Source organism: Poecile atricapillus, chromosome Z (genome assembly GCF_030490865.1).
Source record: "Poecile atricapillus isolate bPoeAtr1 chromosome Z, bPoeAtr1.hap1, whole genome shotgun sequence".
NCBI lineage: Eukaryota > Metazoa > Chordata > Aves > Passeriformes > Paridae > Poecile > Poecile atricapillus.
This window is the reverse complement of record NC_081289.1, coordinates 135,441,534-135,467,414: the sequence shown is the minus strand read 5'-3', so window position 1 is coordinate 135,467,414 and position 25,881 is coordinate 135,441,534. Positions and strand designations below refer to the sequence as shown.

The window sequence follows — 25,881 nt, the reverse complement described above, 5'->3', positions numbered from 1 at the left end:
TGCCAGGACCTTCTCACTATCTGAAATTCTTCATTATGGGAGCAGGCTGCCCCCTCTTCAGATGTCAGAGACATTATTCCAGTCCTTGATTCAGGCATCTAACTTGGCCAGGACACATTAAGTCACAGTCAGAGGGACTGCTCCTAACACTGTCTTTTTAATAAATATTAGTTACCAGGGCTGTAGCAAGTGCCAGATCATACCTTTCTTCTGTACGGGTTTAAGAGGGATTTAAATCAATGTTTCTGTCAAAATGCCCCTGTGCTACAGTGAAGCCTGTCTTCTCACTCTTCCCCCTTGAAGGTTAAATAATGACAAAAAATTGTTCTGCTGCAGAAAGAGAAAAAAAAGGTGAGAAATATTTGCTGTCGTCTGGTGATCTAGGCATTCAGATTATGAGGAAATTATTTTTAAATGCCTTTACCTGAGGCATTCTCATTTTTTATGCAACAGTAGATTGAGTACACACTGTTCTACAAATAGCATGTTTTTTTCTCTGAGGAGGCAGAATGACTGCAGTTCTACACCTCATCCAAATGCAGGATGCTGAGTTTCTTCCAGTCACACCACTACTGCTCTAACACCAGGCAAGACAGGAGGAAGAGGCACAAGCACCCCTTCTCTTACGTGCTTTATGTAGTTTTAAGTGTGCTTTTAGCCTGCTAGACACCAAAAGGGGAAGCTTGCTGGCTTACAGACAGCACAGCAGTGGTTGTTGGCCTACAGAGGTGCTCATGTAGCGAGCAGCTGGCACCTGGACTGCTTTCATATCACAAAAATACAGGTAGGAGAAAACCAGAGCTTACATAGACATGTGCTTCCTATGTCTTCTGCCCTGGACAACTAAAAATACACAGTTACAATTTTTGCCATCATCTTATTTTTGAACTACATACACAGGTATTAAAAACCTAAATTAAATGGCAGTGTCAAGAAGTAATTGACACTGATAATAAACTGCCAGACTTGCCAGAACAATTAACTGGGGAAAGGGGAATATGATTAGTTTTTTTCTGAGGACTAAAGACCATCAAACCAATCCTCAAATGACACAGAAAGGCTTACCAAGAGTAGCATATGTACACAGGGAGACTCTTTTTGGCTCGTACAGGCTTTAGAGATTGCAAATTATGGTTATTCCTAGGAGGAAAGAAAAGAGGTTCTGTCAGTTGTACAATTACTTTTTATTGGCAGTGCTCTTTCAACTCAAGAAAACATTGGCTGAGGTTCAAGACCAAGATTTGGCTCAAATGCCACCACAATTTTTCAGAAATGTGATGAATGTTCCTCAAGAAATAGTTTCCTAAGGAAGCCACAAAAATGTGTCCAGATAGGTTTCAGGATATCTAAAATGATATCCAAAAGTTTCTACCACTGAGGATCAAGTGCCTTAAGTAATTTCACCAAATGACATTTTTACCTGTCAGACTGGCTGATGCTCTCTAACAAAGGGATCCCTGACACATTTGGATGAACAGTTTCATAAATGTTGATGTATGTTTATCTCTACACAGTTCATCACACCCATTTAAAGCATTTATTTTGAAGGATAAGCCATTAAAAAAAAATAAATCAATCTAGTGACAGTGGGAGACAGTCTTGTCTCTGTGAAGGTGGTGACATGTTGGCCTGAGGGTCATGTACTGAACATAAATTCAGTCACTGATCTCTCATGCCTGAGTGAAAATATCCCCAGGACTGAGAGAAAACTTCATTTTAGAAAAGCTGATGAGACTTTTTTCAGTTGCCGTCAAGGAAGGCAAGATGTCAAAAGTCTGTCTTTCTGCTGTCTTCCCTGAAGATGTGTCCCTACAAGATAGCAGGGTTAAAGCATTAACCATTACTACTCTCAGTTCTAGAAAATTTAGAAAATTAGCAAATATTAGCAAACTGATCTTTAGCTTACCATGACCTGAATCTTAAATTGCTAGAAGACACTGGAGATGTGTCATGTAAAACATCTACTTCTGTTCCCAAAACACCTTTAGTGTTAACTGAGTTATCTAGAACACAAAAGCCTATTTGTAAAATTTTTCTATGATGCTTTATACAGAAATACTGGGAAAAATGTTAGGTACTTACAGAGGATTCCTGTCTGTAATGGGATGAAGATATAAAAGCATAACCATCAAGCAAAAGCAGGAGAAATAGTAATTTTTATTTGTAAAATGTGCATATAAGTGTATCTATAAGGAGGCAGATTTAAAATAAGCTCAACTCTAACAAATATTGGAAATATCTTCTACAATTTCAGATGATTAATGACTTTGGACTTTTAATCAGCTGTAAAAACTAGTATTTTTTATTTTTTAAAATTTTTTTCAGCATTGAGTTAATTAAACATAGTGACATATTTAGGTTTTTACCAGTGAAAGGAACCGCTGCTAGGATATTAGTTCAACCCTCCCCTAAATGAATGGGCCTCTCAAAATCTGTGCTTTTACTCTGCTTTTTTTCTTCCTTTCCTGGGCTGTAGAAGGGTCCACAGTTAACCCAGAGGATGCTTTTATCTCTCTATCAACTCTCCAGTGACTTCTTAATACTTGAAGTTTTGATACGAGTGTGATCAGATTCTTCTTCCTCACACTCATTTCCAGTTATTTCAGATTATAAAGGTCTGGCATACTCTCAAAACACAGATCTTAAATTTGCCAACATTTCTCCAACAGATACATGCATACAGAAAGCAAAAGGCTAGACAAAACAGGATAATGTGAAGACTGAATTTAATAACACAGGAACGAAACAGAATCAAATTCCCCAATTTTGATAAGATTGCTGATAAGAAATGAACTTGTAACTTAGTGAAATATATAAGTTTTGTCCCTCTGCAGGCTATAAAAATAAATGGTTGCTAGTTAAGATTTCAATGCATTTCAATAGTTTGGTTCATAATTACTTGAATTTCTAGACAACTGAGAATAAATGCAAAAATATTCAAAGTTCATTTGGAGTTCACTGATTAAAACCTTTCCCAGACCTCAAAATACAATGGTTGAGCTTTCGTCCCAAGGAAAGGTTAGACTAATTCCTGATTTAATCAGTTGCTAAGCATTATTAAAATCAGTGGCTTATACAGTTTCTTAGACCAAGAATAACCCTCCTGTTATTAACTCTGTACTGTCTGACAATACTTTCTTATGTGGAACAGACCATGTAGTAAATAGATGACAAAAGACACCACAGAAACAGGTGATAACATATTCCTATGTCTTTAATGGAAACATTTTGTTACAATTTATGTGACTGTTATGTGATATTCTTGCATTTTTAAAAAGTGTGAAAGAAAATGCACAGAATAAAGAGTCAAAGGACACCAGTGAATGTAGATATTTTAAATGACCAAGTCATAGAATAAAACACATTACACAAATAAACAAAGGTTATATCCACAGTCATGAATACTCACTCTCCTCTACACAAAAACAACAATAAATAAAATCACATTATATGCAGATAGTTCTACTTACATCAGTACAATATACTGTGCAGCTTTCCTTTTGTTTTCTGCTCACCTGGCACTAGGTTTCTCTGTTGTCCAGTATTTTTCCATTAATAGGGAACAGCATCACCGTAAAAAGGGGGACAAAGTTTCTGTCCACAGTGTCTATCCTGAGTCCTGTTAGTTTTTGACTGTTACACCCTGTGCACAAGAAACACAGCAAATTCTACACATTGCCTTCATCCCACCTCTCCAGGTTTTCTCAGCACTTTCAGACCTGCACATTAAGACCCTCTTTTCTGAGAGAAAGAGAAGTCCAGACAATCCCCAAGTAGAAAATAACATGGCTGAGCTCCTTGTGCCTGCTGCCAGTGCACAATATCAGCAAAACCTGTGCTTGTAGTTGGGCTGTGGGGGGCAGAATTGTGTGTTCCCTATGCATACCAGTTGACATTACAAAAGAAACCCCTAAAATAAGATTTATTTTTTTAATACCCATTTTGGTATATTTTTGTTGCTTGTTCAAGTGTCCTCTAGAAACATTCATGTGACAGAAACACCAAGGAACAGTTTACACAGAGTGGATTTTAACCTTTCAAAGATTTTTCATCGAATTAATTCAGCTAACATTTCTGAATATAGCTTAACATACAAACTGTGACAGTGTCAGATTATTCAGAGTAATTTGTCTTTGATTCAGAATATTAATTTAGTGGTTTGTGAGAAATTTTGAGGGAACTGTAAGCCTCTCCTTTTCCACGAGTTTTTTATACAGTAAATTTGTTTTATGTCACTTAGCACCTTCTAAAATGTAAATTCTGGGAGAAGTAATTGCATAATAAAAGTCTATATAGTGATACACTGGACACAACTAAACACTTAGCCAAGAAAGCCTCAAAACTGTGGCAGTCTTATCTTCTTGATCAAAACCAGCAGTAATTCCATTAAAGGTCCAACATTAACCTTTTTCCTTTCTTCCTCTATGTGTGAGATAAAGGGGGAGCTGCATTTATGACAGACTTAAGGCTTCTGTGGAGCAAACCACAGTGCTCAGGCCTTTTGTCGTTACTCTTTAGAAGAGAACAGACACTATCAATGTCTGCTGCACAGCTTGCTGACCCTGCAGACAGCCAGATCTGAAATGTCTCACAAACAGCTATTTGTTTTAATTTCAACAATCACTTTTCATCAGTCTCAGAGTTCAGATGTTAAAAGGTATCTGAGAATGAAAAACAATTCAGCCCTCAAGCCATCTGCGTTAATTTCTGCCTCTAAGCAGGGATATGCACAGTGCAAACTCTTCCATTCTTCCACTTGAAAGGTTTCACACACACATACAAATCTTTTTGTGCTTTCAACAGCGAGAAAGAAAGGGGGAGGAGGAGAGGTGACACACACACAACATACCTGAAAGCAAAACTTTTCCCAGCATGTCCTTAAAAATACATTCCAAGAGCAACGCCTGTGTTTGTTTGTTTCTAAAAAGGGCTAAAATTAATTCCTACTAAACATGCACTTTGAAATTTGTCCCTTTACAGCTCACTGTTGTGAGGTGAGTTACTAAGGCACGTTGCTAACCAACAGGAAAGCTAATGTACCACTAGAAATTGGTATGTCTGTTCCCATGTGCCCTGCCTTGGGGAAGGTGGTTGTTAGACTTGACACCATTTTATAGCAAAAACAATAAGGATAAAAAAAAAAACCCAACAGGTAATTCTAGGTCCAGAACTCTGATAGTGGGTGGCGTAACCATGGACCAACACAAGGTGTGTTGACAGCTGAGCAGTGTCCAGCAATGAACCATGTCTGAAATTACATAAAAAACAACATTCTCAGTGAAGAAGGAGCATTTCTGACTAAATGATGGGAAATGGCTGTCTTCTTTTCAAAGTACTTCTGAACTTAGACAAAAGACCATTAAAAAAAAAAAAAGGGTAAATAAAGGCTGTTCACTCTACTCATCGAGAAAATGAGGAAAAATAACCTTGACTGCTTTACTGAAAGAACCAGAATGCCCACACAGCTACACTCTGAAGCACAGAGGAGGGCAGTGAAGGATGTGGAACTGTCTTGAGCTCCGGAAAAGGTGGACTGAATTGCCAAAGAAATTTATGACCAGGACTATTAGCTTCCTGTCTTTGATGTCTATTCTTGGCTTTCCAGGAGCACTATGGCATTCATGAGCTGAAAACATCACTGGAGCCAAGGTCACCTAAGGCTGATGCAGCCTGTTCTACTGCAAAGCTGAGAAACTCACTCTGAACTGCTTCAAGCCTGAAGAAACTCATTGAGGGCCCGAATTTACTTCCACTGAATCAGTAAGAGGGGTTTTTTTGTCAGCTTAATGTGTGATTGTAATTCTAAGCCAAAAAATGAATCAGAGATCAACCTCCCAGTAAAATATGTCAGGGAGAACACTCTTTATTTTGTCCAGCACAAATGTTTTCGAAGCATTAGCTACACCTTAATAACTCTCCACTGGAAAACCCCAATAAAATACTTCCAATAATGCAATGGCGCATTGCTTAAGAGCAAATTGAAAATAGATCAGCATGGTTTCTTTTCAGAAATTAATTAATACAACTCTTTAATAAACTGAATTCTGTCCACAATCTTCCAAGGTGCTTTCAATCACACCCACAAGTTTTAGCAAAGACTGAATGTTTTCAGAGCTCAGCTGGGTGTGGTCTTCAATGAAGCACACTAGAGCAGGAGCTGGTAGTTAGCCAGGGAGCCAGGGATGGTGGTAGTCACAGACAACTCAGAACACACAAACTGCCCATAAACAAACGTTTCAGAACTACCAGTGGCCCAGGATCTAGACATCTGACTCTGCAGCTGTGGGTTTCAGGAAACTAAATCACAATACTTCAGAAAGTTCTGCTTCATTTTTGTCAATTGCAGCAGAAGCCTGGGTGTTGAAGTTATGAGGGTAAAAAGGCAGGAAAACTGTCCACAGAACCCTCAGGAAGAGGATTCTGAGGTGAATCAAAAATTAAGCTGATGACTGTTTAGTAATTTTAATAAATACTGCATTAGCAGAATTTGTCAAACTTTGACAAACAGAGTATGAACCACTAGCTCAATTTCAATTTAACTGGCGCAGCTGTAAAATTTAGCAATAAATATACATAGCCAGACTTTCTTAAATTCAAGCACATGACCAATCTCCCTTTGGTTCAGCCATGGCCAGGGTCATACCCTTTGGTCCCAAGTGGGCAAAGCACTTAGAAGCTGAAGTTGAGCATATTTTAAGTGTGTTCTGAAGTGCTGAGCTGAGTCAAGGGTCTCCTTGTGCTTCTCTGTAATACAGATGTATATTTGTATTATGGGCAATTTGTTGAAGCCAAAAATGTAGGTTTTGAAAGCTCTTTTGATAATCAATTATTATTATTTTGATTAGACATTCCCTTACAGAGTTTGGAGCCTAAACATTGTGGCATTGAGCTAATGCAGATGAACCAGAAAGGAAAAGTGCATTAGCCAGTAAAGAATCTCTCTGCTGAATAATCTAAACTTAAGGCAGCTTCTGATCTATGGTCCATGGAAGACTTGGGAACTATTAGCAAAAGGTCTGTGAAAGGCAGCTAAGAAGAGCAAGTTTATTTATCCTGTGAAGGAATCTACTTAGTTGAAATATCTTAAATGATCTCCACACTTCCATGGGAAAAACGCATACGTTTGTGTGCATTGATTTGCAAATATTAAACCCCATTGATCCAAAATGCTCTAAGGTGCAAAGAAGGTTCACTCCTTGGGAGGTGCTGGGATGCACAGTTTTGGCTAAGCCTAGGTCAGCATCCACCAACAGACATCAAAGAAACACTTCCTGAGGTCATGATTTAAAACCCTGCACAAGAGTTCTAAAGGATCAGAATTAATACTTTTTTAATTATAAAAATGACCTTTCACTATGCTTTTTTTTTAATAGGTATCATAAAATGACATAATAAATACACTGTCCTGAGAATTTATCGTCCCAGCCAGATTCCCTGTCTTCTGGTGTGACTCAATTGTGCATGGCACAGGAAAAATGCACATCTACACAAATGTCTTGATTCCTAACTAGCCACTGTTTGAGTATTAGTGCATACTGCAAAGCAAGTCACAACAAAAATAATTTCCAAAAAAGCTTATGCTTCAAATCATATCCTCTTTTCTCCACACATTTAAAAATTTTCCTTGCCTTCTGTGGCAGAGTAGTCATAATGGGTAAAAGAAAGTCAAAATACTGAAAGGCCTATTTTCAAAACCAGAAGTAGATCAAAATTGATTTGAAAAGTATCTTAGAAAACGTCCCAAGCCTTAAGCTTGACCAGGGGCTAGATAAACTCAACTGCTTGGGGGAAAAAAAAATCCAGAAAATAATCAGGAAGTCTTTTTTCCTCCCCAAGTCCATAGCAGTATGAATGCTGCTGTAGCCTACTTCTGGTGCCCATGATATAAAGAGAATACCATCCTTCTCTGGTGCCCAGAAAATAAGGAGAATATTTCCGAAAACTGTCCACTGATCAGTGCTGCTTTGGCTAAAGCACCTTTGTAGAAGGGACACAGGCCCAGACTGGGAAATGGGGTGCTGAAAATTGACTTTCTGTACTGGAGCTGCCCTGACAGCCACGAAGCTTTGCCCTGTGGCTGCCTGGGACATAGGACAGTGTATCACAAGGGCAGGCGATGATGAACACTCCATACGCTAAGAATAAAGCTAAGTGAATAAGGAAAAAAATACATGTCCAACAAGAAAAAAAAGGCAGCAGAAAGCAGGCACAGCAAGGTTCTTGTTTTTCACTCCCAGGTGTCCCAAAGTGGTTTCTCAGAATTGGTAGTCTGGCTTTTTAGGGCATAGAAGTTTTGTAGAAATCATGCTTTAGAGACAGTTTTGAGATTAACTTTCAAGTCTGACTAGAACTGCTGAGACCAGAAAGCTTTGCTTATGAAATCAGAATAGAATAAACCAAAATATCTCATGGACTCTTAAGAACCATAGTTATAGCTCTGTATCCCCACTGGCAATACTTTTATGGGTCGTCTTCATCACATTTACATAAGTACTGTTCATTTGTAGACTAGAAAGTGCAAAGCTCTCCTTTGTCTAGTATAAAATAACCTGTCAGTAGCTAATTCAACACAGATTCAGTTTTGCTCCTAGTAAAATAAATGGCAAAATTTCCAGGGATACTGATGGCAGCAGGATTAAAGTCAGCCTCAAATAGTGTTTTAACACATGATTCCTGAACAATCCTGAACAAGTTCCTTGGGTGTTTAATTGTACACACGTGGATAGTTAAATCTCACTTACTTCTATAGGACTCTTAAACATGTGAAAAATGCATTATTTACAGCATCAGGATGATCATCACATAGACAATTCAATAACTGCATTTGTGTTTTTTAAGCAACTCTTTGAATGTTGCACATGCCTGGAGAAAAATGTGGGGCAAAAAGTCTATTACCATCCACAAAATCATTTCCCCTCCCCTAAATACTGGTTCTAAAGTGTATTTACAGCTGTTGACTTTCCCTGCATATTACTCCTATCATAAAAAATATGTCTTCAAAACATCCTCTTCCTTAATTTTTAATCCTACCAAAGCAAAAATAGATACTTTAATAGAAAAATACAAGATTAAAAATATCCTAAAAAATAAAATGGTAGCATGAAATGTCATTTTTACATACAAAAAAAAATCCCCTTTTGAATTGCATCAGCTATACAAATACTTTCATATTTACAGTTATGGATGCAGTCCCGTGCTCAGTGAAGTTAATGGGATTTTGCCATTGACTTCACTGGGAACAGGAGCAGGCTCGATATGGACTACATCTGCCCCCCTGAAAAGTCATGGCAGTGGACAGAAAAGAGTGTGACAAAGCACAGATAAGACTGAGGAATTAATCAGTCCTCTCCAGAGATGTGACTGTCTTTGTTGTCACTATTTTACACATGTGAAACTCCTCATCCTTCACTGGAGATTTTCCTAAGTCCCACCAGCTAAGAGGGAGAAACAGTGCTTTTGACTGTGATGCCACACAAACAAGGAAAGAATGCTTTGTGTGTTTCCACCTGCCTGACTTTCTCAGTGGAAATAATTACAACCAAGTGCCAGTTCCCTCCCAGAACTAAGGCCCGTACACCAAATTTCATATCCCCTGTTATCTATGTCAGTGATTCAGTGATGCAGGATCATACCCCAAACGAATCCCTTTTTACCTTTTGACAGCAACCAGCACCTGTGCCTCTGAAACCATATTTGATACCCATGGGTGAGATGCAAATATGGAAGAAGGTGGTAGAAGCTAATAAAAAAAAAAAAAATAAAAAAAAAAAAAGGGAACAAAATGAGGCATTCCCCACCAATTAAACCAAGATCTGCTAGCACTAATAGCCTTAGGAAATATTGTCTTTACATATTAAGTACATCCTATAACATCAAACTGCATAATTTTTTTTTCTCATGAGATGAAAGGCCATGCGGCATAATGTGATTAGTAAATCATTCCTGAGCTTCTGAAAGAAATTAAGACAAAATTACTGCTTAAAAGAGTGAGTTCTTCAAGAGCCTCTTCTTTTTACACTGATGTCTTTGGTTGTGTCCTTTTCTCTGATTCTTTCTTTTCCCTAGGAAGAATGGGATTCTTTTTCAACTTCTTTATGCAGCAGAAAAATGAGATCTAATGGAGTCTTCACGTAACTGCCGATGTTTCCCCATGTTACAGTCCTCCTGTCGAGTTCGTCTCTCAATAGTTATTCTGTATTTCTTTCTGCATGAAAGGAGAGGAACAGAATGAGAAATCCTTCTCCAGCTACAGGCTAACAGACTTCCCTTATGAAGAATGCCTGTAGGGGACAGCTGGGTGCCGTTTGAAAAATGAAACGTGGCAGAATGTGAAACCCTGGTCAAAGATTAAAGTAGTTTGCCTCAGAACATTTTACCCGGCTCAAGAATGCCTGTTAATTTGTACATGGCAGTCTCAAAGCACTAAGGCATGGACATTTGCTTCTTTGAAAATTTCTGTTCTAAGTGATTAGGAGTTTTTGTGAAGTGTCATGTGAACTGTGTCACATCACTGCTTTATATTGATCAAAGCCAAATTACTTTTCAGTATGCTGGGTGGGGGGGAACTTTCTGGAGAGTTCAAAAAACAGATCTGACTATTCAGCAGTGTTTCTCACTGAAACTATGTATTAACTAACTAATCTTCCCATTTCCCTCTGAGAAAGCTACTATGTTTCTAATGTCAGAGGAGGTAACATGATTAATTAAGACAAGGGATGTAGACGACAGATAAGAAATAAACACAAATGCTCATGTATCAGACACAGCTCTTCCTGTGTGTCTTCTTCTAGGGCCTTTTGAAGAATTCTGCTATGTTACTTTGTACGTCAGACAAACCCTCTGACTGCTTTTTTTGCTTCCCCTTTAGTACCCAAATCTCCCCCCAAAAATCATCAGATGATTCACATTTATGTTTTATACACTTATGCTTCTACTCAGTTTCAGAACAAATTTTTCAGAAGGGCATTAGTCCAGCCCCATGTGCTTCTGCTACTGGTGGAAATGCATGGCAAAACCCCTGTATGCCAAGGAAAGTTCCACCAGCACAGGTATCAGGAGTCACATCTACATATGCAGCAGTGGAAGAAAGATTTTCACAACACCAAGGTTTTACTTCAAACAACACAGCTGAATAGAAAGTGGCAACCGAAAAGTTCTGAAAATATTACCTCAGTACTTGTGTCTGTATCAGTAAATGCCAAAATAACTTGAAAAACCTGTGTTGTTTACTTTATTTATGTATTTTCAAGTCAGACCCTTCCATGGTTCAGAGCATGCACAGTAGTAGATCATGCACAAGGACAGGACCAGAATTTAAGGAGTTTAAGTTAAAATCCAGCCAAAGCCACATATCAGAACTACTCCCCAGACCTTTTAACTGTTTGCATGGACACTCAAAACTGTATTTGCATACTCATTTGTGACAATTACAGATCCAAATGAAAGGTAATTAGAAGGGTACATTTGCAGTTTAAAAGGTACAGAAGCTGCAAGTACAAATTACTCCCAGGTACACAATTGCTAAGCCTACTTTTTCTGAAAATCTGACCCACAAACCCTGGGGTTTCAGAGGTTTTTTGTTAGGTTTCAGATAGTTATTATATCTTTATAATAATAAAAATTTATATTTTATAAATATATTTATGACATAATTATATAACTATATAATTTCTTATATCTCTATAATTTTATTTATAATTTTATTTATTATATCTTTATAATTTATTTCAGATATTTATTATATTTATTTATTATTAGGTTTCAGATATTTATTCTAATGGTGCAATAAGGGGGCTGTCCCTGCCTCTGTTTTGAGCAATTGCAATCAGATCTGCAGAGTGAAATTCACCCACAGGTCATTAGACATCTCCAAAAAATAGATCCATCTGACAGCACCCACAGCTTTCTTCAGTAAACTGAGAAAAAGGAACTCATAAGAGACCTGGTTAACTTTTACATGAGGATGACATGGACTGCACAGCAGAAAAGTGCTCATTTCTCCCCTCTGACCATACATAAAAAGACTGGGTGTTGAGCTCAGGTGTACTACATCTACTTTTACAGGCACCCACCTTTGCTTCACATGGGTTTCCAGTCCAAATCTTTGTGTCAGATGACTAGGAGTTTAACTTCTGTTCTTAAAATGATACTTTGCATAGCTTTATAGCAGCCCAGGATATTTGCTGGTTTTTTCTTATTCTTACATACCAATTCCCTCCCAATATCAGCAATGCTACAGCCCACACCTAACAACTGTCATCTCTGGTTGACAGAGATTCTGGAGAATCTATGTAAGATGCAAGAACCTCTGATGACATAAAATATAAAGACAGATTTTTATTCTCTTTTACTTTTAAAGATAGTCTTTATTCAGTCCAAGCCAACTTAATGCTATCTCAAACCCAAACAACATTATAAGCACTGAACACATGCAAGAATAAAATCACCCTGAAGAATTTCAGTTTTAAGTACCTGAGGAACAAGCTTGGTTCTCTGAAACACTGAAAGTGTCGTGGTGAATTGAAGCAGACTTCGCCTGTTTTATTTTGTTAGCATTTTTTATAAACTGGTACTTTTTATTGGATAGAATTATTTGATTCTTGTATGCAGAGATTAATTCTATTCTCCTGTCTGGCTTTTCCATAGCAGGAGGATAAACTACTGTATACATAAGGTGCTGAACAAGTATAACTAATGTGTTCCATCAGTATAGGATCAATTATCAAGATTTTACATTTGCTGACTAGCATTGTAAGGATTATTTTACTTAAACAGGAATGAAACACTGAACACCCTGCACTGACCTCAGCTTATTAAGTTAAATGTACAGCTTTGGAATCCAAATGCTCTCTTACACCAAAACAGAAATCTCTTTCTGTTCAGTACAATTCCATTCAAGATATAAATCTCTTGCAGATCACAGCCTGCACAACTGTGCTGGCAAGGAGCACCAAACAAAGGCAGCTTTCAAGGCCAGAGCATTTCACTAAAGCAACTGTGAATGCCTGGGACTCACTGGAATTACTTCCATGAGTAACATTACTTAGAGATGTAAGTAGTAACAGGATGAAGACTCAAGTCAATAAAATTATTTGGATAAACACAAAAGGACAATCAAAGTGTGTTCACTGTCTCTGGTGAAAATGTTACCACACATTATTATGGTGCCTCTCTGTCTCCCATCAAGGATGTTCTGCCAGGAGCTGAGAAGTTTGGATGATGAATAAAAAGTTTACAGAACTTTCAATGAATTGGACTAACCTGAAGAAGTAAAAAGCCATTAGCAATCCTGCTCCAAGCAAGGCGCCCACAACTATTCCTGTAACTGCTGATTCTCCTAGACCACCTGCTTGAAAGGGGGAAAAAATAAACAATCAGGGTTCATATTGAGAACTATCTGCATTCACATATTGGAAAATACACACAATTAGGGAATTAGTGACCAACATTAGCTAATAACTAAAACCTTTCAGAGCTCAGGACTCCAAGGGAACCTGTTCTAGTATCTGCATGTTTACTTTTTTGTCCTTGCTTTCCTTGGGGTTGAGAAAACCCACTGATCAGTGTCAGATGAAGGCACAGTTCTGGAGATATGACACAAGGGAATGTTAGGAAACTGGCCTGGACAGCTTGGTTTGAATTGTAACACTGACTGGGGTGACACACATAATGGGAATCAGCACTGAATATGCCTTGAGTCACTGTTAACAGAATCAAACTTTTCTTACCTGGATCAGAACCTTAACCCTCTATTATCCAGGTTTATTAAAATTATTATAATTATCCAGTATCCAGTTCCTCCATATTATTTCCTGAAATTACATTGTTTCAAGTTAAAGCCATATGACTTTCAACTTGCTTCAAATCTCAGCAGCAGCAGAACAGGGACACAGTGGCTGAAGAGGAGCCCAAACAGGGAGTGTCTCTGGGAAGTGCAGGGCTCCTGAAGAGCAATGGCACTTTCATGTGCATGTAGTCTATTCTCATTTCCATTCCCACCTGGGTTTGTGGAAAGGAACAGAGAAGGAAATTCAACTGCTTTCTTCTCTTCCTTCATCCTTGACCCTTTGAGGGCATTCTGTCTGTACAGATGGAAGAGGGTGCATATCTACAGTACACTGACCACAGATGGTCTGCATTCAAACCAGTTTTTCAAGGATTCAAGAATTATCAAGATGAAGTTAGCTTTTCAGTGCAGGACTAGCAATTTGTCTCCTGTGAAAAGATTATTCTTTGTCACCGAGGCACCATTATCTTCCTATCCCAATCTCCTTGCAACTTCCTACTCACTACAAGAAGGTCTGCAATGTCAGTGTGCTAGAAAGACTGGACACTCACCCTTTGGAGGGTAGTCCCAGCCTTCTGAATTCACAGATGTCAACCCATTCAACTGTCTTCACCTCTCCTTAGCCTACTAAGCCCCTCACAGTGCCTTCTCATAACACTGAAAATCACTCTGCACTGGGAGAACATTGTTCCCACTGGCACAGCTGCTAATTATCAGTGTGATTATTCTCTGCTGGGGTTTCAGTTACATCCCTCTTCCTGGCTAAAAAGCCCCCATAAAGACCTAAAGCCTCCAGGGCTCTGGCCTGTGCATGATTACTGCTATGTTTAAGTTCAAGGAAGTGATTCAGACCATGTACTACCCACGGCTGACGGACCTTAACCTCCCAAGCAGTTGGGAGAGACAGAGACAGACACCATGTCTCAGTTGGACAACTGAGCTAAACAATTTAATATGGCCCATTATTTTGCAGAAACTCATGGATTCTTCTCTTTGAAGCTGGTGAAGCAGCATTAAGTCACTAAACTTACATGATTTACATGGTGTATTGTTTGTGTGCTCCGAAACTCGGCTTTCATCTAGTCGCAGCCTGCCATGGTTCCATGGGTATTTCACATTCGATCGAATTTCAAATCGCCCCTGCTTTCCATAGTAGTCCCCAATCACCTAGCCAAAACAAGAAGGGGGTGAAAAGATTTTACTATCAACTTAGGGAAGTGAAACAAACAGAAGAGAAGCATCACTCACTCAGCTCCTGTGGTATGATGTCGAATCTCAGAGAAGAGGGCTGAAGGGGTCTGTGGGAGATTACCTAGTGCATGCCCTGCCCTGGGGCAGAATCAGCTGAAGGAAAGCATTCCTGACAGATATTTATCTAATCTGTTCATGAAAGCCTTCAAAGATGGAGACTTGACAATTTCTGCATCAATTATTCTGGAACTTAGCTACCCTTAGTGTCAGTTGTTTTCCCTAGCATCTAACATAAAATTCTTTTTTTGTAACTATCCATCACTTGTTACCAAATTGTCAATTGTCATAGAAACTCTTCCTTTCTGCAACACTGCTTTACAGACTCATATCTGATTCTGCCCTCAGGCTTCTCTTCTATATAAATCCAGTTTATACAAGCTTTTTAACCTTCTGAATATTCCCCCTACTCTCCCTGGGCTTGTATTCAATTGCTCCATAGTGAGTTGAGTGCTTAGGATTATCACCCAGCTAAGTGAAAGCATCAGCAGCTAGACATGAGTCCAGACTGAGCATGAAGAGACCCAGAGCAGCCCTGCCCAGAAGGACCTGGGGGTGCTGTGGCTGAGAGACTGGACATGCCCTGGCCCTGGCACTCACAGCCCAGAGAGCCAAACGTGTCCTGGGCTGCATCCAGAGCCCCGTGGGCAGCAGGGGAGGGAGGGGATTCTGCCCCTCTGCTCTGCTCTGCTCAGACCCAGCTGGAGCATCCAGAGCTGGGGTCCCTGCACAGGAGGGACAGGGACCTGCTGGAGCCAGCACAGAGGAGGCCACCAAGATGATCAGAGGGATGGAGCACCTCTGCTGTGAGGACAGGTTGAGAGAGCTGGAATTGTGGGGAGGTCTCACTTCAGCCTTTCAGTACTTCAAGAGGGTTTATAAAATAGAGGGAGAACAACTGTATCACAAGCAGGTAGCGACAGGACAAGGGCAACAGATTTAAACTAAAAGAAGAGAGATTTAGATTAGATGTTAGGCAGGCATTCTTTACTCTGAGGGTGGTGTGACACAGGATGCAGAAAGAAACTGTGGATATAACTTCAACACCCATTCAAGACCAGGATGGACAGAGCTCAGAGCAATCTGGTCCAGAGGAAGGAGTCCTTGTCCATGGCAGGGGTGTTGGAACTGGATGATCTTTAAGGCCTCTCCCAATCTAAACCCTTCTGTGGTTCCAGGGATTCGAGCACTTTGAGTGCTGAGACTCTCAACTACACACTCCAGGATGGAGTCTTCTGTTTTGGCAGAATTCAGATATACTTCACTACATTGAAACCTTCAAATCTTGTCTTTCTGCAGTTGTTGGTATTTACATATGCGTTATTCTGGTAGTAGGGTAGTATTTTTTCATACCAATTCACAAAGGCACTTTAGAATTTCAGTCCTGTCTTCAGCAGTTTCAGGCTTTATTCAAGATAACCTATACTGAATCTACTGCAGCAATATGTCTAAAAACATCTATGTACAGCAGCAAAACCATTTACTGTGACACTGAAGTGGTCAGAAACAATGGCAGGATCACATCAATACATCTTTTTATCCTACCACAGATAAAGCTTAGATGTTAATACACTAGATTTAGAATACCAGGCATGGATAGCCTCTTGAAATCTTTCACCTGAATTTAATTTTGAAGTCAATGACATTAAATAACATTTCCTCTGGTTAAATACAAAAAGGTACATTTTACACTAAATAAAGACACTTATTTCTCTCACAATTGTAACTGGGATATAAATCCTGTGAAGAACGACTATGTTCAGCAGTTGCCCAAAAATTAAGGCAAAATCAGTAAACCGGAAAAATAGAGACCATTCACAGGCAGCAGATTTTTTATTAAAAGACTGTTTAATTTATTTTATTTATATGTTTTCAAGCAGGAGTGGGTGAGTCCTCTACCAGCAAGACTTATTAAATAAGAAAATATGAACAATGCTTTAAGAGCAATAAGCTATAAGCAGGAATCACATGGATTCAGATCAGAAGTAGATCAGAAGTAGGAGATAGATTTTTGAAGAGCAAGAATGGTTCATCTTTGGAACAAACATTGAGCGCACCAGCAAGGCAGTCTCTGTTCTTTCAGTGTCTCCAAACCAAAAATAAATGCCTGTTGCAGCATGAGCTTTACTCACTTGTAAACAACAGAGCTCCATAGAGGTTAAGAAACCTTCCTGTGCCTAATATAGCAGAGATCAAACTAGGAAATCTAGGTTTTCTTCTAGCCTTAAACTCTGAGAATAGACCTGGGAAAATAGCTCTGCCCAAACACCCATCCACCTGGCACAGTTCTGATGAGAAACATTCTCCTACACAGAAGAAGTTATCCAGACGAACAGAGTTTTTAGAGTGAGGCATGAGGTTAGAAATTATGTGGCAGACAAAAGTAGTAAGTAATCATGTGTAAAATGTTAATTGCATGTATATTTATGTATCTAAAAAAAAGCAGAGGGAAATTCCACAATAAATTAAAATAATAAATGTAACATTTGAAAAAAAAGGGTAGTTTAAATTGCAAGCAAAAGAGCAATGGAAGGAAGGGCAAGAGATGAAAATTAAATTGATAAATGAGATAAAAAGCTCATGGGCTGAGAAAACAGAAGAAACACAGGTTGTTCACACCGAAGTTATCCCAACCATTTTGTACTCCTACTACCCCTGTGAGTGTCTGCAGTTTACTGGTGTAGCTTTTCAATCACTTTTACACACTAAAACACACAAGACATCCTCATACTTCTAAAAGGGTTCCTTGAATTCTTCTCTGCTGCAATACCAGCAGCAATGTAATTTCACTGGATTCAAAAGCACTCACTGAAATGTCCAGCTCAGATACTGCTACTTTTTGTTTGAGCTTGTTGAAATCGGGGAGACCAGCAAAGCTGAGGCTGATGCTGATTTTGCAACTAACAAAAGCGTTACCCTGCAGCTGGACTTAGGGCACTGCATGTATTAATAAACTCAGCCCAGGCATGCTATTCTCTACGTGCAGCTGGTGCTCTTTCTCACAGACTTTTTCACAGTCCATCTCTTCCATTTCTTCTGCATCCAGTGGAAAAACCTATTTGGTGCATATGGAGCCATCTGATTAAAATGTTTCTTAAACACTGAAAAGAGGGCACTCTGGAATGGCTGCCTGACAAACAAGGCCAGGCAAGGCCTGCACTCCTGCCTGTGGCTGACCACAGCCTAAGATTTAAATACCTGTACTTGCTGTGTTAATACATCAGGACAACCTGTGCATCAGCGTCGCTGTAAGATTAATCTTTCTTCCCACCAATAAATAAAAGGCTTTGCTCATTTTTAAACAATAATTTCTCATATGCAAGATTAGCAGTACTTAGCCAGCTTGTGAGAATTCACCCTTTAGTTAAAGGCTAGCATCATGTGAAGTTGTATTGTTAAAGAAAAGAACAAAGTTTAAAAAACTTTACTATAAATACTTCAAGATAGCTATTTTACAAAAAGGATTTGGTCTTTAAATTGATAAGATTAAGCCACCAAGTAAAGAGATGATATCATATTACTCTGAATTACTAATTCATCAGTGGCCAGTTGCAAGGGTGTTTGCTTCCTTACCTCCTGTGTGCCTGCCTCCGGGTCTGTCATTCCAATCACAGAGAAATCCCCATATCTGTCTCCATTGGCATCAATGGACACCTGCCCTGCAATGCCTAAAGAATGGCATGTGAGGAATCAGAAGATTAATTAGTTAAAATACTCAGCCTTTCCAAGCAAAACATGAAAACAGTGGACAGGTTTTTACAGACTGATATGACAGGAAATCTCATCAATCTCCCTGCATTTTTGTTGGCATTCCAGAAGAAACTGTAATTTCATCTCGGTGTCTGCATTCCTGAATTCTTAACATTTCTCCCTTTTAAATATTAAACGTGTGAGACTGAAGAATACGTGAGAAAAATCTAATCCAAAAACTATGTAAAACTAAAACACAAATATATTTAACATGAATTATTTACAGAGAGCCTAATCCTGAAATATCTGATGATGCCTCAATAGAGTCCAGCTCATGTGCTGCAGAGGACACAGGGGCAGAGACCTAGATCCCACAGGCTGAAGGGGCTACTGCACCCATACAACTAGTCCAGTGTGGTTTCCACCTAATGGGATACTGGACATGGCATGGAACAGGGGCTCCATGTGCACTACAAATGCATTAAGCCCTGTATTCATCTACATAAGATTAACTACGTAATACATTTAATTTGGTTTATATTCTTAGAGCCCCATTCCACTTTCTTGTTTTACAATTTCTAGAAAATTTTGGTGAAACTGGGACTCATTGATTCATAGGTTATCTCAAGTTTGAAGGGGCTTTGGGGATCCTGAGCCCAATCTCCAGCTTAGAGCACCATCAACCAGGAGGTCGCTCAAGGTTTTATCTGCTCTCCAAAATTTCCAAGGATAGAAATTGCACAGCCTCACTGGGGCAACTGGTTTGGTCTGCCAAGGGAAATAAACACATCCTTAGATTGAATCTAAACCTGTTCTTTAAATGCATGTCCTTGTGTACAAAAAGCTTGGCTTCAAATTCTCAAGTGTAAGTCAAACAGTTTCTTAAAATCCATCAAACAATACCAATTAACTATGGTGATGACACTTTAAGACTGCTGGTACACTTTTTCACCTTAGATAGTCTCAAACGTGATCCTCCACTGTCTGACACCAAACACAGCCATTGACACCTGGGCAAGGCAAACGTACCATTGTACACCCATGTTACACCAACTGCACCAACTACAACCAGGCACAAAGCCATGGAGATTCAGGCTCTCAGCAAGAGTCAATCAGAAAAGAGAGGTCAGATATTCAGAGTACAAATTTCCCCCAATGTGCCAAGTGATAGTGAGCATGCAACAGACTTAACACATCTCCATTTATTCTGTGTCTGTTCAGATTTAGTGATGTCAAGAATATCTCAGCTTGCTGTAGTTTTCAAAATATGTAGTGGTAATCAAAGATTATTGTTAAGCATCTATTTCATTGTAACAACACAGTAATCACATAGTTGTCAATTCAATTACTGCAGGGAAATCAAATGGGTGTAACAGCCACTTGGCTCTGAGACACTGAAAGAAGAGGCCACTCTGAAAAACTGTGATGTCCCTGCTTACTCATGAATTTGGATTCTGGGTCTGAAAGGAGGTGCTAGTTGGAACAGACATTTTTGTGACCTAAAAAAACCAAAACTCAGTTTTTGCAAATAAGTACTAAAATTGAAACCTGGAGTTCCTATGGGATTTTTTTTTTTTTCCAGTAGGAAGGACTAATTTTTCAATTTTTCACCTGAATCAAAAATAGGAATTTGAAAAGCTGACATTTCCTGCAATTTCCTTAAGAAACATTTCCTCAATTTCCTTAAGGAAATTAAGAAATTTCCTACAGAAGTAGGGAATTTTGAAAAAACCTTAATGAAGAATTGCATTTGCATGAAAGTGGAATGATTTTATCTCAGCTTTCTTTGTTGTTTTTTTTTTTATGTGAGATACCTACATACAAAAAAAAATTTCTACTTTTTCAGAGGAAATAACAATGAATAGCAAATACTCTGCACCAGATGTGCCCTGAAGTTATACCATGCTGTCTTTAACAAACCAATGAATCCTAAGCAATCCTTTGATCACCTCAGCCTTGTCCTTTCCTAAGCCCATAATGTCTGTGCAGCTGTGGCAAGCAGATGGAATTCTGCAGGAAGAAGCATCTACATTCTGTTTGGAGTCCTGGTAAGTCAGAGCAGGTGTAAAAATGAGGTGCCAAGACAATCAGATATCTACATGTCAGAAGTTAAACTAATGCCACTGGTGAAACTGAAGTTCTCATTAGCAAGGCCTGAAAAAGACAAAGGGAATTACAAAGCTTTAGTCCCACAGCAGAACCTGATGGGTGTGTATGAACCACACTCTGTGATGCTGCCTCCACTGCAAAGAGGGGCTCACAGGAAGGATAAAGGGACATTATCTTCCTTCAGGGACAGGACTACAAGACATTGAGATAAAGGCCTCTTTAAAAGTCAATTTTATGTCCACCAAAGTACTGCCACAGGGAGAAAAAGTCATATGACTTACAAGAATTTTGACCAACTGCACCCTCAAAGCCCAAGTCAGCTACATTTTCAGAATAGGTGGAATAAGCCAGCCATCAGCAACAATCTGGTTTTCTAAAGTGAGGAAAGAGAACATTTTTATCTCCTGACAGGTTTTACAAGCAAGGTGTGAGAACCAACCGTGTAGCCCACGCGGAGCACATGGAACTACAAAGGATGCATGGGCGGACCAGTTGTGGCTTCCTGGAGCACAGGTACAGAAGCAGAGAAAACACAGGCTGTGCTGAGGCATCTGCTCACACACAGCACAAACAAACAGACAAGCAAATCCTTAGGCACCAGATTCCCTCCCTTTTAAAACAGTGTTTTGGAGAGCCCCAGATATGAAGAGATATCTTGGAATACCAAGCACAACCTAGAGATGGTGCAGGGCTTCTCATGAGATGACTGCAACCAGCATAATTTAAAGTAATCACTTGCTTTAAAGTGCTTGAGTGTTCCCCTAAACTACCCTGAGTGTTCTTTTGCCTTGTGTTCACAATTGTACCATAATTTGAGAACAGAAAATTGGTTTGGGGCTACTGTCCTTCTTGCCTTCCTACACCATATCCAGTGTGTTATAGGAGCTGAGAACCTGGCCACTGAGGTTTTTCTTACATATTCAGATGAATCATTTGCTTTTTATCTAGGGGAAATGTTTCCTTCTCTCAGGCATTTCCACAGGAAATCTTGCCAGTCCTACATCAAATGATTGGACTACTATGTGAGATGGATGCGAATATTTTAAGAGATGACAGATGAAACCAATAATCTTCAGTTTCTTTATTACAATTCTTACCTGGCAAAAGCATCAGCATTGCTTTCCATCAGCAAGGTGACACACAAGTGCCAGCTGCACTGCAGAATTGCATCCTCGAGGATTAGGCACAAAACAGCACAGTGCTGTTCAGCTGCTGCCTCTGAGACAACACACAGAGCTCCTGAAAGGGGGCTGGGGAAAATCCTTCTAGGGCCCAAAGGAATCCCATTGAGAAACACAAAATAACCTCAACCCTGGCACCTGCTTGCTTCTATCCATTCCCAGGCTTTCAAGATAAAAAAGTGAAATGGAAAAAATGAGGCAATCTCAGAGCTAATAGATGAATGTGAGCAAAGCAAGCAGCTGTAATCTTTTCAAAAACAAATAAGTAGCCTGAGAAAATTATTGGTATTTCTTTACATCAGTGAGGGTCATTACATTAAGAGGTTTTTGAATTGAGTCAAGCCTCAACAGTTGGTGCAAATAAAAGACAGACTGGTGAGATATGTGAGCCAGCCTTAAAGACGCACATGGTTTCATATGGTTGCTTTCCTCTCTCTTAGAAGTGGAATATGCATGAGACCTTACTTTGTACAGAACAAAGACCTGAAGATTTTTGACTCTGAAAACTGGAATTCCATATCAACTATTACCTTCATAGGTTCTGTTCCGCGTTTGCTGAACAATTTTTTCCCCATCTTTCTTACTGAAACCTATCTTCAGGACTTCCTGTAAAGCTAGAGCATAAAGAAGAATAGCATCATGGAATCCTTCCACAAACATGTTCACCTAAAAAAGAAAGAAGAAAAAAAAAAGTGGCAATTGGTACATAATAAATTTTTTCTTTCCTAGATAATTGATTGACTAGAGCAAATCTACAAATTAACCGAAGCAACTAATTTGGAGAGTTATTTTCTCAGCTGCTGGAACAGAAAAGAATATATCTCAAAAAAACCTCAGGGGGACAATGGCAACTTCTAACTGTTTTTAGAACAGTTAACCACTATCTGCTATTCTGGACACTCATAATGTTGTGTCTGAACAACTTTGCAGATAGGGTAGAAATTTGTAGATCCCAGTTCCCATGCCCAGAGGCACAAATTCTGCACTTGACCATGTGAGATTCTGTCAGGTGCTGAGCACCCTCGTCCCACAGCAGCAAGTATAACCCCCTCCCTCTGCACAGGGGACTTAGCACCTCTCAGGTCTGGGAAGTATGTTCTGTCATGATTTTTTTTGGAGAGCACAACTGGCAGATTTGCTTGTTTAATGATTACCATTTCTATTCCTGGCCCTTGTTCAGCCAAGCATCTCTCCACTAGCAAATGAGCAATGGAGAAAGCTACTTACCCTCTCCAGTAATGCATTCTCTGGAACTGCCAGGAGAACTTTTTCCTCTCCTTTATCTTTTTCTCACTAAGTTACATGAAATCAATGAAATAACCCTAACCCTGCTTTATAACACTAACACAAGAGAAGATTGCTGCCAATGAACCTTCATAGGCAATGTACAGTTTTTGGTCTGTGAGTTACAAAAACAGCTGAGTGCTGCAGAAACATTACAAGTTTGCTCTCAGGAGCCTGGTGTGCTTCAGAGGTGAAGCAATAATTATTTCAGAAGTGGAGTTCAGATGAAGACCCATCAGTAGAAGTTGATGCAGAATGACCTGAGCAGCACAGGTATTCCTGTTCCTCCTCTGTAGGCAGCAACTCACATTTCAGCAGTGCAATGTACTCACTCAATACACAGTAATTCTGAACAAATTATCTTTCAGCTGCAAGGAAGATGTTCCCATCCACTCAGGAGTTTCATTACAATTAATAAAAAAAAAAAAAAAAAAAAAAAAAAACAAAAAAAAAAACCACAAAAAAACCTCCTGACATCCTAGCAAAGGCGTAACCCACATTATGGGATCTCTTAATGCCACTTCCAGGGAACAACTCACCTCTACAAATACTCCCCTGGACAGAAGTACCATTTAAGTTATCTTCCACTTCAGTGTAACAAAACAATTTAAAATGCCAGGAAATGAAGTGCTACTCTAACTCTCTCAGGTTTAACTTGGCATTAAAAATGTTACAAGACAAAAACATGTGGCCAGTTAAATACCTGCTCCACAGATATAAAGTATTACATAGTTGATTGGCTAAGCTGAGCCAGTCAAACCCTGATAATGTTATTACACCCAAGACACGCCTTCACTCTTAAAGCAGTTGCCAACAGTAAGGAGAATTCCAGAATTATTTACTGATATTATAAAAGTTTACATTGCTCTGACATTTAAAACTGGACTTTCAACAACTCCAAGCTATGCTACAGTTAAATGAATTACATTCATCAGGGGGAAGAGACCATGGTGCTACAGGAGGTGCAAAACAGCTCAGCTCACTCTGACAGCCGCAGACTAAAGGGCAGCTCCAGTTATTCTGAAGTAAAAAGAAAGCCTGAAAAGAGGTGAAAGTCAGGCTTTTGGTTAAATAAAAAGAGCTGATGGACAGGGTGCATACTAGGACAAGCTTTGCCAGCAGGGGCTTTAAATTTTCAGAACTGAAAAAACCCTACCAAACCAAGAAACCACAAAGCTCGACAACTGCTTCATGTGCCAGTGTTAGAGTCCAAGTGGCCTGTGGATGATCAAACTTCAGCTTTCTTAATGTGACATTCTTTCTCTCAGGAGAGAAATTAACTCTCCAGTAGCTATACCTCTCTGCTGGCTGATTTACAGTTTGTGGCTGGCATTTGTTTCAAGGAAAGCTATTTGTCACTTCTTTTGTCCTTGGCAAAGACCTCTCAGTGTAACACAGCAACCTTCAAAATCCATTTTGTCAGCTAATTTGCTCAACCTGAAATCTAGTCATGCCATGAAAACCCTTCTGTAGACACTGCAGATTTGCCAGATAAGCCCTGTCAAAACTCACTTGGCAGTTTGGGAGATTACTGCCACAGCCTCTTGCCAAAGCTCCACTTGGCCAAAACCCCTTACATTACATGTGAAAAATCACATTCAAAAATTGTCAGAAAATCATTTATGCCACTGCTCAGTTGCTCACACACAAACCCCAGCATTTTATCTCATGTTGTCAAGGAAGCTGAAATTATGGATAACTTATGCCATTTAAAATCTTCTGAAAGAGTTGTAATTACTGTTTGCAGATGGGATTGCACTTACACTCCCCAGCCAAAGGGTATGCTGGGCACACCTGAGACATTTCACATTAATCCAGGAACATGTTTAAGCAGCATTTATTGAAAGGTGATACAGGACCCTATGAAGGGAATAAAGTTTTCCTGCATATCATCTTGTTCAATCTTTTGTAAATTGCCACAATTCCACACAGACCATGGGTTGCATGATGTGGATAGAGGAATATTAAAATGTGAAGTAATAGCTGCAAAAATTTTGAAGGTTTTGCTCTTTGCTGCAGGAAAAGCATTTAAAAGGGCTAGAGACTGAAATTTATATTGCAGGAAAGCTTCAAATAGGAATGAGAGTAACTGTGAAGATGTCTTTACAGGCTGCTTGAAGGCATCCATGGTAATCAATAATGTGTTGTTCAAACTTAGACGCCTCCAGGATAAAAACTGAACAGAGTATAAAATCTATTAAAGGCCCACTAATCTTATAGATTATTAAAAGTTCTTTTACTTGAGCTCTAATACAAAGCAGTCTTTTCATTGTAGTGTTTTCCATTTTAATTTATGCTGCCTTTTAATTACAGGTGTGAGCAGAGCTCCAAATGCTGTGATCACAATTTGCATATCAGATCTACTGAAATGTTTCTGTCCATGCCCTGTACTGCAGGCCCACCCCCTCAACGTGGCAGCAATGCCACTGGCATCAGAGAAGCTGCCAGCTCTGCTGAACATCTTTGGAGGCTGCAGTACAAATATGTGGAAACCTCTTTCTGAGCTATCTTCTGTTCTACTTTCACATCCTATTCTAATACCATACACCTAAAAAGCAAGTATGCTAACTGCACAGGTGAATA

At 39.3% G+C, this 25,881-nt stretch overlaps 1 protein-coding gene across 7 annotated transcripts in view; it reads right to left on the bottom strand.

Moving 5' to 3' along the window:
* NPR3 (natriuretic peptide receptor 3) overlaps window positions 1–25,881 on the bottom strand; it is a 92,094-nt gene that overhangs the window by 43,409 nt on the left and 22,804 nt on the right. For 4 of the 7 annotated variants that reach the window (XR_009276081.1, XM_058826358.1, XM_058826363.1 and 1 more), the window contains exons 4-8: window positions 22,545–22,680; window positions 18,608–18,702; window positions 14,818–14,953; window positions 13,261–13,348; window positions 1,066–1,140 (exon numbers count right to left, since the gene is read on the bottom strand). Coding sequence is in view for 6 of the 7 variants with exons in the window: in XM_058826358.1 (XP_058682341.1) it covers window positions 1,066–1,140; window positions 13,261–13,348; window positions 14,818–14,953; window positions 18,608–18,702; window positions 22,545–22,680 (530 nt within the window). In the remaining variant the exon portion in view is untranslated. Of the gene's footprint in view, window positions 1–1,065; window positions 1,141–3,196; window positions 10,205–13,260; window positions 13,349–14,817; window positions 14,954–18,607; window positions 18,703–22,544; window positions 22,681–25,881 lie in introns of those variants that run through there. The other 3 variants (XM_058826360.1, XM_058826361.1, XM_058826362.1) reach the window with 3 other exon arrangements.